Below are 18,262 nucleotides of genomic sequence, written 5' to 3'. Positions count from 1 at the left end.
CACTGTTACAGCAACTAGGAACAAAGCCCTAAAGAAGATATACAAAGTCCCTGCCCCGTGACACATTCTAGTGAGGAAGGCAGACAATAAATAATTATGTACTCATATTTCAATGTTAGGGAATAAGAGCTAAATCAATCTAAAAGGATGATAGGGAATGGAAGGGACAATTTTAGGAAGGGCAGTCAGGCAAGAGGAGAGGGTATAATAATATCAGTTAATAGCAGTAGCGGCAGTTAAAGACTGTTGTATCAATACGTCCTTTATGACAACGATCAAGTAGATTACAAATCAGAAATCTGCTTTCTAGTTATTTACAAATTTTAAATCTATTTAAAAACTGCCTAAAGATAATAATTAAAGCCCATTGTATTTTACCTGTGGACAAATACTAAAACACTTTACATAGACAAAAAAGAAGACAGAACCTGGTGCTCAAACACAGGACCTTAAACAGGTTTCACAGATTACATCATAATGGTACTGTGTATTAATGAACTTTCCTGATTAGGAAGTACGTTGACTGAGTTGAGAAAACAAAAATTTATTCCTCCCAATAAAAAATATTAAGACATGTTCATTTGTTAAATGATGACTTACTTCACTTTCAGCAAAATGCCTCTCTCCTTTCAGGCACAGTGAAGATCGTCTCAGTGTCTTCTCATCTCCATCATCGAAAACTATGAGAGGGAGTAAAAATGGAAGCTACTGAAGGATTTTTTCAAAGATCAAAGAGATGATATGTATTATAATTTTCTGAGTGCAAATAGATATACTATTTAAGACTATATTTGGAATTCAATTCACATTTTATGTTTTCTAGTAACTTCAAATATAGTTATTAAAGTAACTTATCCAATTTCTAGTGAAACGGAAACAACATATATGAAATGAAAACATCTTGTCTAAAACAGGACATACCAAATAAAAATAAGAAGTTGGTATTTCAAGAGGAAACCACTTAAATGCTAATTAACTCTTCTCAAAATGGTAAAGAAAAGCCAGGTTTTCCTACTGACAGATTTACCTAAGAAAGATTACAAATTTATGCAGTCAGACTGCCCCTTCAAAAAAATAACTGTATTTTCATTATTTAAGGTAAGGTTTCTCGCGCTTAGCACTGTCACCAGTGACGTACTGCACCAGAAAATTCTCTGTTGTGGTAGGCTTGTCCTGTGCACTGCAAGATATTGAGCAGCACTCCTGGCCTCTACCCACTAGATGCCAGTAGCACCCCCTTCCCAGCTGTGACAATCTAAAATGTTTCCAGGCACTGCCAAATGTTCCCTGGGGGGTAAATTCATCCCAGTTGAAAACTACTGACTTAAAATACTAAAATGTCTACGAAAAGGTGATGGAAGTGTTGAGCAACTTGGTTGCAGTAATTATTTCACAATATATTTGCATATCAGATCATCATGTTACATATACATTTACATGATTTTGTCAATTATATCTCAGTAACATAGGGGAAAAATTTTAATAAAAATAAAGTACTTAAAACACCCCAGCAAAACCACCATAAGTTAACAGATATGGAATGTATGACTATTTTTGTATTATATGAATAAATTTGTGATATACATAAATCATTTGGGGATATGCTACATTCCTTAGAAATTATGGGAAGACAGTAACTTTTTTTTTTTTTTTTGAGGCGGAGTCTCGCTCTGTCGCCCGGACTGGAGTGCAGTGGCCAGATCTCAGCTCACTGCAAGCTCCGCCTCCCGGGTTTACGCCATTCTCCTGCCTCAGCCTCCTGAGTAGCTGGGACTACAGGCGCCCGCCACCTCGCCCGGCTAGTTTTTGTATTTTTAGTAGAGATGGGGTTTCACCATGTTAGCCAGGATGGTCTCGATCTCCTGACCTCGTGATCCGCCCGTCTCGGCCTCCCAAAGTGCTGGGATTACAGGCTTGAGCCACCACGCCCAGCCCTCTGTTTTAAATAATGTTACCAGATCTCGATTTTAGAAATTACAGTTTCTGCCTATCTTACTAAAATTAGATTCTCTTCTTTTCTTTTTCTGATGCTCAACAGGATCTCACATTTACTGAAAAATGATTAATGGTTAAAAGAAAGGCAATGCCCTTTCCTCACTGGCTGAACTAAAATTAGATTATTGTATGTTACATAACAACTTACATTATGTGAGACTGGATAAATAATTTTCAGTACATCTTTAAATGATGTAACTAAAATACACAAGTGTCACATTTAGTAGACTATTACAACGAATCACCATCTATACTTACTACATAGAATTGCTCACAGTCTTCTCACTTACATAAAGTCAAATATTTCCTTATGCCTCAAAATCAAATAATTTTCCCTCTATTTTCACCAGGTTTTATTCTCACACCAAAAAAGTAAAAACAAAACTCACCCATTCTACCTGAAAGTTCTATCAAACTCTGAAATCACTAAACATATTACTAGGTGTTTACTGTCATCTCTGAGGTCACTGAATGGTAGGAATTGTTAACTTTAATAAATAATACTGGAATAAATGGCTATCAATCTAGGACAAATAGTTTTTAATCATTATTTTAGAACACTGGAAAAAATACATACTACTCTAGGTGAAATAAAAATCTATTTGTAGAACAAGAATAAAAATAAATAAAATAAAAGTAAAAAAATTAGAAGAATACATTAGAAAATAGATTTATAACACTGATGAAAGGCTTTCTTAAGATTCAAAACTAAAATTACAAAATAAAAGGTGACCATACAAAAACTAACTACATGAAAATTAAAAGCAGAGACAAGAATAAAGCAACAGGAGAAACATGTGTGTAACTGTAGTAAACAGTTAATATCCAAAATATATAAAGAACACATGTCCTAAAAATAATAAAAAGATAAATCATCTCAAGAGAAAAAGGGAAAGAATAAAAGAGCCAGCAACCCAAAACAGAGAAAACACAAATGAAATTATGTTCCTTTCAATAAACATATGAAAAGATGTTCAATCTCACTAGTAATCATGGGAAGAGCATATTGAAACAAGATTGAGATATTACTTTATGTCCAAATTAGCAAAAAATTTTTTAAATGACATAAAATCTGACAAGGACTGAGAAAGCAGACAGTATCTTTTAGGAAGGCGGTTTTCATTAACTAATGAAGTTTTTAGAGTATATTTTTCTGAAACCTCTATATCTTAGTATGTACACCAAAGAAGTATTAGGATACAATAGGTATCCTAATTAAGTACCTAATTAGGTATAAAAAAATTCAATCCAGCATTTATTTTAATAGTAAGAAAACTGGCAACCTCATAAGTAAGAAAAAATAAACTAGCATATCAACTATTATAAAATACACTACTACTTTGTTTCCTGCTGTGAGCCCTCTCTATATACACAGTTAAAAGAAATTTCTGTTATAAAACAACATGAATATCCTTAACATTACTGAACTATAAACTTAAAAATAGGTAAGATGGGGAAAAAAAGAAATTTCTCTAAGATATACACTTTGAAGTAAAAAAAAGCTAGAATTCCAACTGCATAATATATACATTAAATAATTTCAATTTTTGTTATATACAAATACATATACTTTGAAAATAAATTTTTAAAAGATGTGGAAAGATAAAATCCAGTAACAGTAATAATATCTAGGGTATTAAGAAGTGAATCCAGGAAATTCCATTTTATTCATATGAAGTTTTCTTTATGTAACTAAAAATACATTTTTAAAAGAAAATTTATTTTCTTACCTACAGTGTACCAACTCGCATCTGTTAGTTTATTGATAACAGCTTCCTGATACGCACCATCAAGATTCTTCACTTCCACAATAGCTCCTACCTAAAGTATTTTTAACATGTTAGAAAAACTTTTAAAAGGTAAATGAACAAACCAAAACCTGGGTTTTTCTTTCAATTGAGTGCATGATGGTGAAGAATAAAATGATTACTGACTTCATTTAAAAGTGCCAGCAGGCCGGGCGCGGTGGCTCAAGCCTGTAATCCCAGCACTTTGGGAGGCCGAGAGGGGCGGATCACCAGGTCAGGAGATCGAGACCATCCTGGCTAACACGGTGAAACCCCGTCTCTACCAAAAAAAATACAAAAAATTAGCCGGGCGAGATGGCGGGCGCCTGTAGTCCCAGCTACTCGGGAGGCTGAGGCGAGAGAATGGCGTAAACCCGGGAGGCGGAGCTTGCAGTGAGCTGAGATCGGGCACTGCACTCCAGCCTGGGCGACAGAGCGAGACTCCGTCTCAACAAAAAAAAAAAAAAAAAAAAAAGTGCCAGCAGTTGGCGTGAGCGCAGTGGCTCACGCCTGTAATTCCAGCACTTTGGGGGGCTGAGGTGGGTGGATCACTTGAGGTCAGGAGTTAAAGACCAGCCTGGCCAACATGGTGAAACCCCGTCTTTACCAAAAATACAAAAATTAGGCAGGCGTGGTGGCAGGTGCCTGTAATTCCAACTACCCAGGTGGCTGAGTCAGGAGAACTGCTTGAACCTGGGAGGTGGAGGTTGCAGCGAGCCGAGATCATGCCACTGCACTCCAGCCTAGGTGACAGAGTGAGACTCGGCCTCAAAAAAAAGGGGGGGGGGGGGGAGCAGCAGTTTTACCCACCAATATTTCTGTGCCATCAGTGAAAATGTTAACGTAGTAACAAAGGTAAATAATTCCTAAGTACTATTATAAAGTTTTACCTTTACAACCCCCTAAAAGAGTCCTGGGAACCCCCAGGGTCAGTAGATTACACTGTGAGTACCACCATCTGTGAAACTGACTGTCCTTACCCCGTATTTCCACACTTCTTTCAAGGAACCTCAGGAAGGAGGTTTAAATTTAAAAATTGCTCTGGGGTTTCCTTTTGGCCCTAAACCAGCCAAAGAGCACACAGTGGTTTACCCACACATTCTCTTTTAGCTTGCTCACTGGCAAAAAGTAAAACAGCATTTATTTCACTTGCCAATGAGGAAAAATGAATGCAAAGAAATAAAACTCTCCAGCTGTTAGTATGAAGGCTGATGACCCTTAAAAGATTTCATTTGCCAGTAGTGGCTCCAAAGAAGTAAGAACTCTGATTTTTGGTTTTCTAACTTTCTCACTTTTCAGATCATCGTCGAACTGACATCACTAATCCCTAGTTCATCATCTATTAATTTTGGAAAATCCATCCTTTTAGTAAAGGAAATATGGCGGATTAATTAAATAAATGTAGTCAATGCTTCTTTGATGCTCATTTTATTTCCGAATAAACTGTTTGGTTTTACTACCATATCAAGTATTATTTAATATTACATCTTTTTTGTAAGAGGCAGCATCTCATGCTGTCCCCAAGTACAGTGTGAACAATCATAACTTATTGCAACCTTGAACCCCTGGCCTCAAGCTATCCTCCCGCCTCAGCCTCCTTAGTCGCTGAGATTAAGTCTATTTTTTCTATTAGTCTTTTTAGATAAAATTACATATTGAGTTTATCAAATCAATAACTAAATGGCCAATGAATTCAAAGAAAATTACCAAGTATAATTATTTTTTCCCAAACAATCATTAGAATTAACAATGAACACATGAATTACCTTTAGTGGGCCCTTTATGTGGTCATCCTGAACTTCCACTGTTGAAGAATCATGTCTAAATGTCACCTAGAGATTATAAGTTTAATTAGCCACCAAAAATAAACCAAGCAACACAAGCTCATCAATGCACCCATTATTCATTTGTATTAAAAGAAACATAAAATAATAGCTGCCTAGTTTATACAACATCCCAATTCCTAAGTAGATTAACTAAAACAAAAAATTATTTACAAACTGTCCAGATCATAGCTCAGTTTTCAAAAATAAAAGTAATCAATGATAGCACATCTAAATTTTTAGATGTTCCACATGTCATTCCTTTCCGTTTTTTTTTTTTTTTTTCCCCAACTTTTTTCTTTTTTTGATACACAATCTCACTCTGTCGCTCAGGTTGGAATGCCATAGCACAATCTTGGCTCACTGCAACCTCCACCTCAGGGTTCAAGTGATTCTCCTGCCTCAACCTTTCAAGTAGCTAGGATTACAGGCACCTACCACCAGGCCGACTAATTTTTGTATTCTTAATAGAGACAGGGTATCACCACGTTGGCCAGGCTGGTCTCAAACTCCTAAACTCAAGTGATCCGCCTGCCTCGACCTACCAGAGTGCTGGGATTACAGGTGTGAGCCACCACGCCCGCTCCCACATATCATTCTTTATTTCAATACTATCAGTTATTAATTTAGTTGTAAAATTGCTTTCCCTAAGAAATGAGAAAGAAAGATGTGGGGATTTTAGGCTATTACGTATTATATCATTTTGTGAAGGCCTACCTTAATAATAAACAGTAGCAGCAAACACTTACTGAGATCTGAGCATCAGTCTCTAGTACCAAACATTTAATCTCCACGACAACCCTATTAGGTAGGTATGATTGTTCCCATTTTGTTGATAAGAAAACTGAGAAACGGCCAGGTGTGGTGGCTCATCCCTGTAATCCCAGCACTTTGGGAGGCCGAGGCAGGTGGATCACCTGAGATCAGGAGATGGGACCAGCCTGGCTAATATGGTGAATCCCCGTATCTACTAAAAATACAAAACTTAGCCAGGAGGAAGGGGGCACACGCCTGTTAATCTCAGCTACTCTGGAGGCTGACGCAGGAGAATCGCTTGAACCAGGAAGGTGGAGGTTGCAGTGAGCCTAGATTGCGTCACTGCACTCCAGCCTGGGGGACAGAGCGAGACTCCATCTCAAAAACAAAACAAACAACAACAACAAAAAAAAAAAAAAAACAGAAAGTGTAAGTACCTGGTCCAAGATCACCAAACCAGACATGGTGGAGCTATATTTAAAGTCTAGTTCCAGAACTTTACTGTACTCTACATCATTACAGAAATCAGAGAATGGGAAGCCAGATGTGAAAAGATTAAGTTAAAATAATGAGTCCAAATTTAAATATTTAATTAGTTGGCGAAAAACAAGATAGCTTCCACTACTCAGTATAGAAAACAGTTGTTTTCCCTATAAGGTTAAGAGTTTTTTATAGGGATTGAATCATTAACAGGGTCTTTATCAGGTTTATGTGATAATTATTTTAGGTAACAGGCAGGCTCACTCACAAACCAGCTATGAAAGGAGATGCCTTATACGCACAGCATCCCAGGCATTTCTGTGTCATACAAAAGCATTATCACACTTTATTTAAATCACGTGTTTAGGTATCTGTGCCCTTCACTTAAACTATAAGCTACTTACAGATAGGGACTAGGTCTTAACACTAGAGTTTCACCTTTAGCTAGAGCTTAGCACATAGTAAATGTTCAATAAATGAAAACAGGTAGTAAAAACATATCAACAAATTTGTTAAAAATATATTAACTTTGGCCGGGCGCGGTGGCTCAAGCCTGTAATCCCAGCACTTTGGGAGGCCGAGACGGGGGATCACGAGGTCAGGAGTTTGAGACCATCCTGGCTAACATGGTGAAACTCCTTCTCTACTGAAAAATACAAAAAGCTAGCCGGGCGAGGTGGCGGGCGCCTGTAGTCCCAGCTACTCGGGAGGCTGAGGCAGGAGAATGGCGGGAACCCGGGAGGTGGAGCTTGCAGTGAGCTGAGATCCGGCCACTGCACTCCAGCCGGGCGACAGAGCAAGACTCCGTCTCAAAAAAAAAAAAAAAAAAAAAATATATATATATATATATATATAAACTTTGAAGCATAAACAAATTAAACATGTTAAGAAATGTATCCCAATATCTACTGACAAAATCACTGAATTAAAAACAATTTCTTTTTCCTTGTGTATGTGTTTTAATGGACATCGCCTCTACAGAAACAAATTTTTAGGGCAGCCAAAAAAATTAAAAATAAGCTTTAGATATTCATTACTTATAAGGCACAAGGTACTCTGTGCTATCAACAGAGGCAGTAGAATCCAGTAAGTTTTGTTTCTTTCCTTTACAGCAAGAAACGGCAGGACTGATACATGTCATTTTCCTAGTTCATTCATTAGACAGGAAATGTGCAGCTAAGGATGCAAGTTGGGGCTTAAACTCAGCCTTTTCTTTGTGGGCCAAAGCATGGGTCCTGGAGTGACACAGCTCCTGCCCAAAAAGAGTATCTTTTTCAGCTGGCACAAACTTGCTATCTGCAAGCCAAGCGCTGCTAAGGAGGCTTTCCACCAGGAGGGAGGGCTTTTGTCTACTTCACACAAAGGTGATACATGTGCTACCAGTGGTCCTGAAAAAGTACAAAAATTGGTAAAAGGCTTTCTCTTCATCTGCAGGATAGTACCGGCAAAAAACAGTGCTCGGGGAATACCAGTGTGTGAAGCCAGAACAGGAAATGCATAGTATAAAAGCACCAACCACCAAGCATGTGGAAACTGAAGGTAGGGTGGGGCCAAGACTAGCCCTCTACTGGTTTATAGTTAATTTAGGCACAGTAAAAGCTCCAGAAGAGACTGATACCCTACCTAGAAGTACAACACCTCTTCAGCCTATGTAATTGGTGAAATAAAAACCAATGGTTTAAAAAGTATCTGCTAATCTAGATTATAAATTCCTTGAGGACAGATCAGGTCAGTTTCATCCTAATATCCCCATCCTCCTTCCCACCTAAAAGTTCCCTGCAAAAGGTTTGTCACTCAATAAACTATTGACAAATGAATAAATGTCTATATACAAGTTCACCTGTCTGGCATTTTTCAAGGCTGATAATTTATTAAAATGGAAGCAATTACATTCCTTTTTCTACATTAAGACAAAACTCAAGTACTTTAGAAAGATGTTTCAAAAAAGGCAGAGCATAAGGAGTCAACAACTAGATGTACCTTATTTCACTGTTATCTAGGGCACGATCAATTACAAGTCACATTCCAATTTTATGGCTGAAATAGAGCGGGGGGAATGCCTTAAAACTGATGAACTATGGTAGTTCCAATTCTGCCATGAATTTGGCATAATGGCCTTGGAGAAATCACTAACCCTCTCTGAGCCTCATTTTTCTTGTAATAAAATGAAACAATTAAACTAGATGACTTCTAAGTTCTTTTCCAGCTCTAAAACACTATACAAACAATAAGATGTCTATAGTGAAATGGCATTCAAAATACCAACTGTGATAATCTAATTTCATTCCAATTATAATACTTTTAAAATAACAAAAAAAATGCTTTGTTTTGAGGTACTTTTACAACCTTCACTCCTAGAAACTTATTTTGCAGAAAAACAATTCTTAAATACACTCACCAAGTAAAAGTTTAAATATCAAATGCTGAACATATAATTTATAAAATCTATAAATACTGTACCTTGACTTTGACAAGTCTTTTTGCTGTCTTGATCTTGGCTTCACAAAAGGCTCCTCTGTATTTAGCACTCACATCAGTGCCCACTGTCAAATAGGGAGGCTCATCAAGGGCCTAAAAATGCAAAAAAATATAATTAGATTTAAACTCTCTAATTCTTTCTCACAATCAGACCTCAGAATAGTGAGCCTAATCTTGTTAAGCTATAACAGTTATAAATGTGAAATGTATGTTAACAAGACCAATCTATAAAATACTATAAATTAAAAAACAAGTAAAATGTTTATCATAAAGACTATTTAAATGTACATCATATAAAATATAAAGGTATCTTATTTCCATTAAATACATATAGTCCATGATATAAATTAGCTCACTCACAAGTATACCCCTCCAATCACTGAATTCATTCAAATATTTATTTATTCTATGACGACTTAAAGAAAAGGGTCCATTGGCCAAAAGGCAGATATTTAAAACTCAAATTCAGAGCGGGGGGTGGGGACGACAAACCCTTCTAATATTTAGGCTCTATCTTAGCAGTCACCCAAATTCAGAATACCTCTGTTATATCTCTATCTAGAAAAGTCTACGGTAGTATAGTGTAGTGCCTGGTATGGTGGCTCCCGCCTATGATCCCAGAACTTTGGAAGGCCAAGGCTGGAGGGTCACTTGAGTCTAGGAGTTTGAGACCACCCCAAGCAACATAGGGAGAACTTGTATCTACAAAATAAAAAAATAAAAATTAGCTGGCTGTGGCGCCATGCGCCTGTACTCCTAGCTACTTGGGAGACTGAAGTGGGAGGACTGCTTGAGCCCAAGAGGTCGACACTGGAGTGAACTATGATCGTGCCACCGAACTCTAGCCTAGGCCACAGAGTGAGACCCTATCTCCAAAAAGCAAACAAAAAATAATGTAGTATAGCATAAAGGGAGAAAAACAAGTGTATTTAAACTACTAGTGAAAACTATACAAAGAGATTCAATCTGGAAAGTCTCAAAACTTTGAAACCAAAATATCTCAAATGCTTTAATAGGAGGGGTTCGCTGGATATTTAGTCTTCTACCTTAATATTTATGTTTCTTCAGTTGTGATTTAGTTTTCAATAGCTGCTCTCACATTTTACAATCAGGTACATTTCTACATCTGTATTGCTAAGGAGCTCTTCTGCTTATATTAATTCCACAGCCAAAGGAAAATCATGTAAGTAGCTTTTTCCAAAGTGCTTTATAAGAAGTACTAACATCCCAGGACGTTCCACCAAAAGGAAAGGAGGCAGAAGTTGGGGGAAATTCAGTATATTGAATGAATTACTTCTCTGCCTCAACTTTGGAGATTCATAAATGTAAACATAAAAGATCTGAGAAACCCTCTAATAGAGAAAATGATTACATTTTAACATTTCCCAATCTACTTGTCCAAAGAACTCTTTCTTTTCTCTTGACATCTATTAACATCCTACAGAAATTCCATAGAATATAAAGTGAGAAATGCTGTTATGAGTAATAATTAAAGAATCAAGTTCATTTTGATTTTAAAGTAAATGCTCCCGTAAAGGTTGTGGCTATCATACAGAGTCATCTCTCTCCCAAAGAAAGGGAACGATAGTCTAGCACTGTAACAGAAGCGCCCACAATTGCATCAGGCCTCCACAGCGGCCGCCTGGCTCACAGCCCATGTATTTCATAAAAAGGAAACTCAAAACATGCCAGTTATGCAATTTTTAAAATCAACTTAGGAAAATGCCTATTCATCAGTTCATTTATATTATAATAGGAATATACCCTCACAGAAAGATAATCATTTCTGTACTAATACTTTTTAATTGTTTCATATTGTTAACTACGACTTAATAACTTTACATTGCTGTTGTACCTACTGAATAAATGCATTTCTACTTCACCTACCTGTCTTAGGTCTCTTAAAGTATCATTTTCCCTGGCCAAAATTATGGTTACATTCCAGGCATACTAGTGGCTTTATTTTAGCAAGAATATGAAAAGAGACTCACAGCACTTTGCTCCAAAATCGTAAAAATGGCCACGCATTGGGGCTCACACCTGTAATCCCAGCAATCTGAGAGGCCGAAGCAGGAGGACTGCTTGGGCCCAGGAGTTCGAGATCAGCCCAAGCAACATAGCAAGATCCTATCTCAATTATGTTTTTTAAAAAAAACTTTTATTATAAGGATGGGAAGATTATGTACAGCCCAAGTGATAATGGATGTGTTTGTTAATGTAACTGTGGTAATCATAAAACATGTACCAATTCATCATGTTGCACATACTGAATATGTTCAAGCTTTACTTGTCAATTAAATATTATTTAAAATGTTTTAAAGAGAGAAAAAAAATTTAAGGAAATTTCAATTCACTCTGCGGTTCAATTGGTACTGGGTATTACTGCTATAAAAACCCAAACGATGGGGCAGTCTTCATGACCACAGGCTCATAACTTTCCACAATTTGCAACCTCCTCTATTAACGTATTCTGCCACACTAGTCAGTAAAATTTTATTTTGAGAGACAAACAGTATAGTTAAAAATAAAATTGATGAGGAAACTGAAATTATGAAACACAGAAGAGAACAATAAATCAACTAAAAGTTGCACATTTGTACCTACTGAGGAACATATAAATATTTAGGAATTGATACTTTAAAATTTTTAATAGATAATTCTGAACAAAAACAGGGTATAGAACAGTAACATCTTCAGACTATTAGTATTCAGAAACCCATTTGCATATTCTTTTCATTAACATTCACAGACACTAGCAACATTTCAACTACAGCAAACTGTAGATTTGCTTATTGGGCAAATTTATTAAAGCTGAATTTGAGAAAGGGGATTTCTGCCCCGCAAATTAAGCCCACTGCACATCTTCAACAATATAAAAATCCATGTTGACAGGAGAAGGGTGTTAATTACTTCAAATTATTGTAGGGCAAATTATCCTTTTGAAGGGTCATATTTTCTTTCCTTCATGCTAGAACACATGAAAAGGAATTACAAGGTATATAAAGAAAATGCCTTTAGAAAGACTTGCAGAGGGAGGGCTGGGCGCAGGGCTCACGCCTGTAATCCCACCACTTTGGGAGGCCGGAGCGGGCGAATCACGAGGTCAGGAGATCGAGACCATCCTGGCTAACACGGTGAAACCCCATCTCTATTAAAAAAAAAAAAAAAAAAAATTAGCCGGGCATGGTGGCGGACACCTGTAGTCAGCTACTCAGTAGGCTAAGGCAGGAGAATGGCGTGAACCTGGGAGGCAGAGCTTGCAGTGAACTGAGATCGTGCCACTGCACTCCAGCCTGGGTGACAGAGCGAGACGCCGTCTCAAAAAAAAAAAAAAGAAAGAAAGACAGACTTGTGGAAAAAAAAAGACAGACTTGCGGAAGGAAACCAAAGTCTGATAAAAGCTGCTAAAACTGGAACACATTATGAGAACGGTGTTAATTTGTTATAAAGAGTACAGAAAAGGCCATGATCTGTGGTCTGATCTTACTGCTGCCATCTCTATTTATTATACATCATCTCAGGTAAGTTACTTTTCTGTTCCTAAATTCTCATTTAGCACAATAATTTGAATCTTATACATAACTGTTTAGCAAGCCTATATCAAAGCATTGACATTACAAAGGTGGACAGAATGGGAAGCTTTGAGACATATATAATCATCTAGAATCAAACTATCGAACTATTTTTAAATATCAACCAAAATACGAACGAGACTTTACACAGAAACCCAAATCAAATCCGTAACTGAGGTGGTCAGATTTGAGCATGTAATTTTAGGTGGGCATAAGGTATCACTCTATCATTAGTTTAACATGAGGTAATGGAGCAGACTGATTAATAGCACAGGCTTTCAAAGCAGAGAGGCAAGGTCTTAATCCAAGCTCTACTCCTTACACCAACTAGATGAGTTTTTGTAGGCTACTGAACCTCTCTAAGCTTCAGCTGCCACATCAAAAAAACAGAGTCAATATTAGAAAGCACTCCATTGTGATGTCTGAGGTAGTCAGCAAGGAAGTTATAATATTATGAAACACTTCATGTGGACAAACAAGTCATTTTATCATAGAAATTCAGATTTGGTTCCCTTCCTTATTTCTTAATATTCAAGGGGCAAAACCACATTTTGGCTGGGCAAGGTGGCTCATGCCTGTAATCCCAGCACTTTGGGGGGCCAAGGCGGTTGGATTACCTGAAAGTCAGGAGTTCGAGACCAGCCTGGCCAACATGGTGAAACCCCATCTCTACTTAAAATATAAAAATTTAGCCAGGTGTGGTGGCGGGTGCCTGTAATCCCAGCTACACGGGAGGCTGAAGCAGGAGAATTGCTTGATCTCAGGAGGCGGAGGTTGCAGTGAGCCGAGATGGTGCCATTGCACTCTAGCCTGGGTGACAAGAGGGAAATTTCATCTCATAAATAAATAAATAAATAATAAAAATAAAAAACATTTTAGGCTGGGCACGGTGGCTCATGCCTATAATCCCAGCACTTTGGGAGGCTGAGGCAGGTGGATCACGAGGTCAGGCATTCGAGACCAGCCTGACCAACATGGTGAAACTCCATCTCTACTAAAAATACAAAACATTAGCTGAGTGTGGTGGTGGGCACCCGTAATCCCAGCTACTGGGAAGGCTGAAGCAGGAGAATCACTTGAACCTGGGAGGTGGAGATTACAGTAAGCAAAGATTGTGCCACTGCACTCCAGCCCGGGCGACAGGGTGAGACTCCGTCTCAAAAAAAAAAAAAAAAAGTCAGTATAATACAGTAATTAAGAGTACAGGTTCCCAAGCCAAGCACAGTGGCTCATGCCTGTAACCCCAGCACTTTGGGAGGCCTAAGAGGGAGGACTGCTTGAGCCCAGGAGTTCAAAACCAGACTGAGCAACATGGCAAAACCCTGTTTTTACTAAAAATACAAAAATTAGCCAAGCATGGTGGCACCTGCTGGTAGTCCTGGCTATGAGGGAGGCTACAGTGGGAGGACCACTTGAGCCCGAGAGGCTGAGGTTGCAGTGAGCAGAGATCACACCACTGCACTCCAGCCTGTGCGACATTGAGACTTTGTCTAAAAAAAAAAAAGAAAAGAAAAAAAGGGTATACGTTCCTAAACTAGATGCCTAGGTTCAAATCTATCCCTTAGTAGTGAGGTGACCTTGGGCTAAGCCACTTAGCTTAAGGCCTCAGCATACAATAACAGTTCTGTCACAAGGATGAGGAGTAAGATGGTACACATAAAATGCTTAGAAGAGGGCCCAGCACACATTGCCAAATAAAGGCAATTATTTTTACTTTACAACCTGGGAGGCAATTGTTTAAAAAAAAAAAAAAAGTTTAGGTCTATATACAAATGGGTTAAATCATAAAAAAATTCCCATATAAATAGAGCAGATGCCAATGTAATTGTGTATACATGTGCGGGAAGAGGAGTTCCTCTAAAATATTTTCTCCCTCATTCAATCCAGACATGAAGCAATCATGTTGAATTCTAGGGGCAAGAGAATGAATCTTAAATCTTTGTGGGGATGCTCCATAACAAAGTGTATCACGACCCCTTAGTGTACCAAGACTGCACCAGTATTTTGAGGCTAATTTACTTTGGTTCAATTTAGAGACATACAAAGGATTATGTCAGCAGGTTAACTAAGATTCTTTTGACCAAGACCAACCCTGGTAAGTATGCATGTCTATCTATACGTAGCCAGAAAAAAAACAACTCTTGCCTTTTCTTTTTGCTCTGTTTCTCTAATTCTGATCAATAGTATGGATCATCTCAGAGGCTAAAATAAGATGTTTTTATGTAGCACCTCCATGCCAAAAAGGAAATTAAACTACTAAATTACCATTCCTTTCTTGAACAAACAGAACAGTTTTCTGGTTGTCAAGGCAACAGCTACCTCACAGTTTTCCAGCATTGCTTAAATAATTATTTTCCTAGCCAGTCTACGAAATGTCCTAACTGGCACCTAAAAACCACTGAATTCCATGGAAACACTAAAAAGCATAACCCATTTTAAAATTAGCTATTAGTGGATAATAATCCTTCAAGATGCCAAAATGCCAAGGAAGCAGAGAAGTGCACAAATGAATCAATAGTAATCTCTAATGTGTCTCTGGGCTGCAGCACATAAAACACATAAATTAAGTTTTAGAAAGACAATAGTTAAATCAAATCTTCGAATGGCTGGCTAACACTGACACTGACTAGGAAATACTCAATTATTCGAGATGTTTTTTAAAAAGCAAAACATGCTAGATGACATTTTATTGAGGTAGTTTCTCTTAAAAAGTAAGGGATTCAAATTGGTTACAGTGCCAATGTAGCCAAAAGAATTAGAAAACAAGAGTATTAAATTTGATCATAAAAACCATCAGTAGGCTGGGTGCAGTGGCTCACGCCTATAATCCCAGCACTTTGGGAGCCCAAGGTGTGTGGATTGTTTGAGCTCAGGAGTTCGAGACCAGCCTGGGTAACAGGGTGAAACCCCATCTCTACTAGAAATACAAAAATTACAGTGGCATGCATGTATGGTCCCAACCACTAGGGAGGCTGAGGTGGGAGGATCACTAGAGCTCAGGAAGTGGAGGCTGCAGTGAGCCATGATTGCAACACGGCACTCCAGTCGGGTTGACAGAGCAAGTCTGTCAAAAAACAAAACATTTATATACCAAAGGGTGTACCATTTAAAAAGCAAGCTTAAAATGCACCATTTGGTTGGGGGGAATATAAAAACAATGAATATATCGAGGAAATGAAGAAAACCATGGCCGGGCGCGGTGGCTCACACCTGTAATCCCAGCACTTTGGGAGGCGAGGTGGGCGGCTCACGAGGTCAAGAGATCGAGACCATCCTGGCTAAAACGGTGAAACCCGTCTCTATTAAAAATACAAAACGTTAGCCAGGCATGGTGGTGGGCACCTGTAGTCCCAGCTACTCGGGAGGCTGAGGTAGGAGAATGGTGTGAACCCGGGAGGCGGAGCTTGCAGTGAGCCAAGATCACGCCACTGTACTCCAGCCTGGGCGACAAAGCAAGACTCCGTCTCAAAAATAAATAAATAAATAAATAAAAAGAAAACCATGCAACATAAGTTCAAAATATTCTCTGGGGCCATTTCTTCTCTCCCTTTTCATGTGGCACTAAGGACATGGATTTGTTGTGAAGGGGTAAACGTTGAAGAGGCACAAGGACAGAAGCTGAATATACAAGGCAGTGAAGAGGAGGCCTGGGGGAACCACATGGAGGTACAGTCCTGTGGCTGAGGACATGGGTGAGAGCTGAATAGGGAGAGAGGAGATGAGCAGCAAGGCTGGAAGATCCATTACCCGGACCAAATACATAAACAGACTAATCAAATAAGTAAGTACACTGAATATAGTGGGGGCCATGTTTTTCACTCCAAAGAAGTTAAAATGGAAGGAAGGGAGTGATCTCGGCTCACTGCAACCTCTGCCTCCCAGGTTCAAGCGATTCTCCTGCCTCAGCCTCCCAAGTAGCTGGTATTACAGGCACTCTCCACCATGCCCAGCTAATTAGTAGAGACGGGATTTCGCCATGTTGGTCAGGCTGGTCTCGAACTCCTGACCTCGTGATCCATCCCCGCCTTGGCCCACGTCTTGATTTCTAAATAACTCTCTCCATTAAAAGGTATTAGGATCCTTAGAAAAATGATTGATTTCAAGGTTGGACAGAGAAAAGTACAAGAAGAATCTGAAACATCTTGTGTCAGAAAGTAAAGAAATGGTGCGACTAATGACGGACATTTCAAAGGGACACAGAAAGCATCTTGAAGGGGTTTCCCTCTTACTGGCCAAATGGGGGAAAGTTTGAGCATTAAAATAAATATTATTTGTTCTATTATCTCCTTAGGAATATATCAACTTAAGATCTGTGTATTCCACAGTAAATTAATTATATCTCACTTTTTAAAGTTGGTAACAAATTACAATTCATGGCCGGGTGCGGTGGCTCAAGCCTGTAATCCCAGCACTTTGGGAGGCCGAGGTGGGCGGATCACAAGGTCAGGAGATCGAGACCATCCTGACTAACATGGTGAAACCCTGTCTCTACTAAAAAGTACAAAAAACTAGCTGGGCGAGGTGGCGGGCGCCTGTAGTCCCAGCTACTCGGGAGGCTGAGGCAGGAGAATGGCGTGAACCCGGGAGGCGGAGCTTGCAGTGAGCTGAGATCCGGCCACTGCACTCCAGCTTGGGCGACAGAGCGAGACTCCGTCTCAAAAAAAAAAAAAAAAAAAAAAAAAAAAAAAAAAAAACAATTACAATTCATTCAGTAAAAATGAAATCCATGAATCCATATTGACAAGAATGAATGAATTAATGAATGTTTTAAAACGTAGAAAAGATAAAGTTTTTCCTTATACTAAACTGTTAACAACTGTAACAGAACAGATAGAGAATCAACGTTTGGCAACCATCATAAAGGTAGCTGATTCAGAGAGCTATCAAAAGATGCTAAGCTGGACAGGTGGTTTGATGAACAGAATATTCGCATCATCTTTGAATACTACTGAATTATTTTTAGTGGTGTAACTGTGTGACGTTATGCACTGTAGTATCTAAAGAGCAACCTTTCTGTGGTATATCTGCCAAGAGTAACTGGAAATGAGAAAAAGGTAGACAGACCAAAAAGTTGAAGTTATTCTGTTCTATTTATTAGGAATTACACACTGGAGTACAATGGGTGACAGAACATTGTGTTTTAAGCTTGCTCTTAAAAAGTTTGAAGATGATGAGTACATATGTAGGTATACATACATGTATACAACACATTATATGAGTGTGTGTATATATATAGATATCTATATACATATACAAATTTGTGTATGTATCTCTCTCTGTGTATACACAGAGAGAAAAACACAAATTAGATACAGAGCAAACGACATCAAATGTTAACAACTGGTCAGTCTGGTGAAGGAGATTACATGAA

General features: G+C 38.4%; 1 protein-coding gene across 5 annotated transcripts in view; it reads right to left on the bottom strand.

Moving 5' to 3' along the window:
- Positions 1-18,262, bottom strand: part of ARID4B (AT-rich interaction domain 4B) — a 163,739-nt gene that overhangs the window by 87,811 nt on the left and 57,666 nt on the right. For all 5 annotated transcript variants that reach the window (XR_004434429.1, XM_033200311.1, XM_033200313.1 and 2 more), the window contains 4 exons: positions 9,302-9,412; positions 5,549-5,614; positions 3,726-3,816; positions 601-680 (listed from right to left, as the gene is read on the bottom strand). Coding sequence is in view for 4 of the 5 variants with exons in the window: in XM_033200311.1 (XP_033056202.1) it covers positions 601-680; positions 3,726-3,816; positions 5,549-5,614; positions 9,302-9,412 (348 nt within the window). In the remaining variant the exon portion in view is untranslated. The remainder of the gene's footprint in view (positions 1-600; positions 681-3,725; positions 3,817-5,548; positions 5,615-9,301; positions 9,413-18,262) is intronic.

Source organism: Trachypithecus francoisi, unplaced genomic scaffold, assembly GCF_009764315.1.
Source record: "Trachypithecus francoisi isolate TF-2019V2 unplaced genomic scaffold, Tfra_2.0 Lachesis_group5, whole genome shotgun sequence".
Classification (NCBI taxonomy): domain Eukaryota; kingdom Metazoa; phylum Chordata; class Mammalia; order Primates; family Cercopithecidae; genus Trachypithecus; species Trachypithecus francoisi.
Note: the sequence above shows the minus strand (reverse complement) of the source record. Positions and strands in the feature narration are given on the sequence as shown.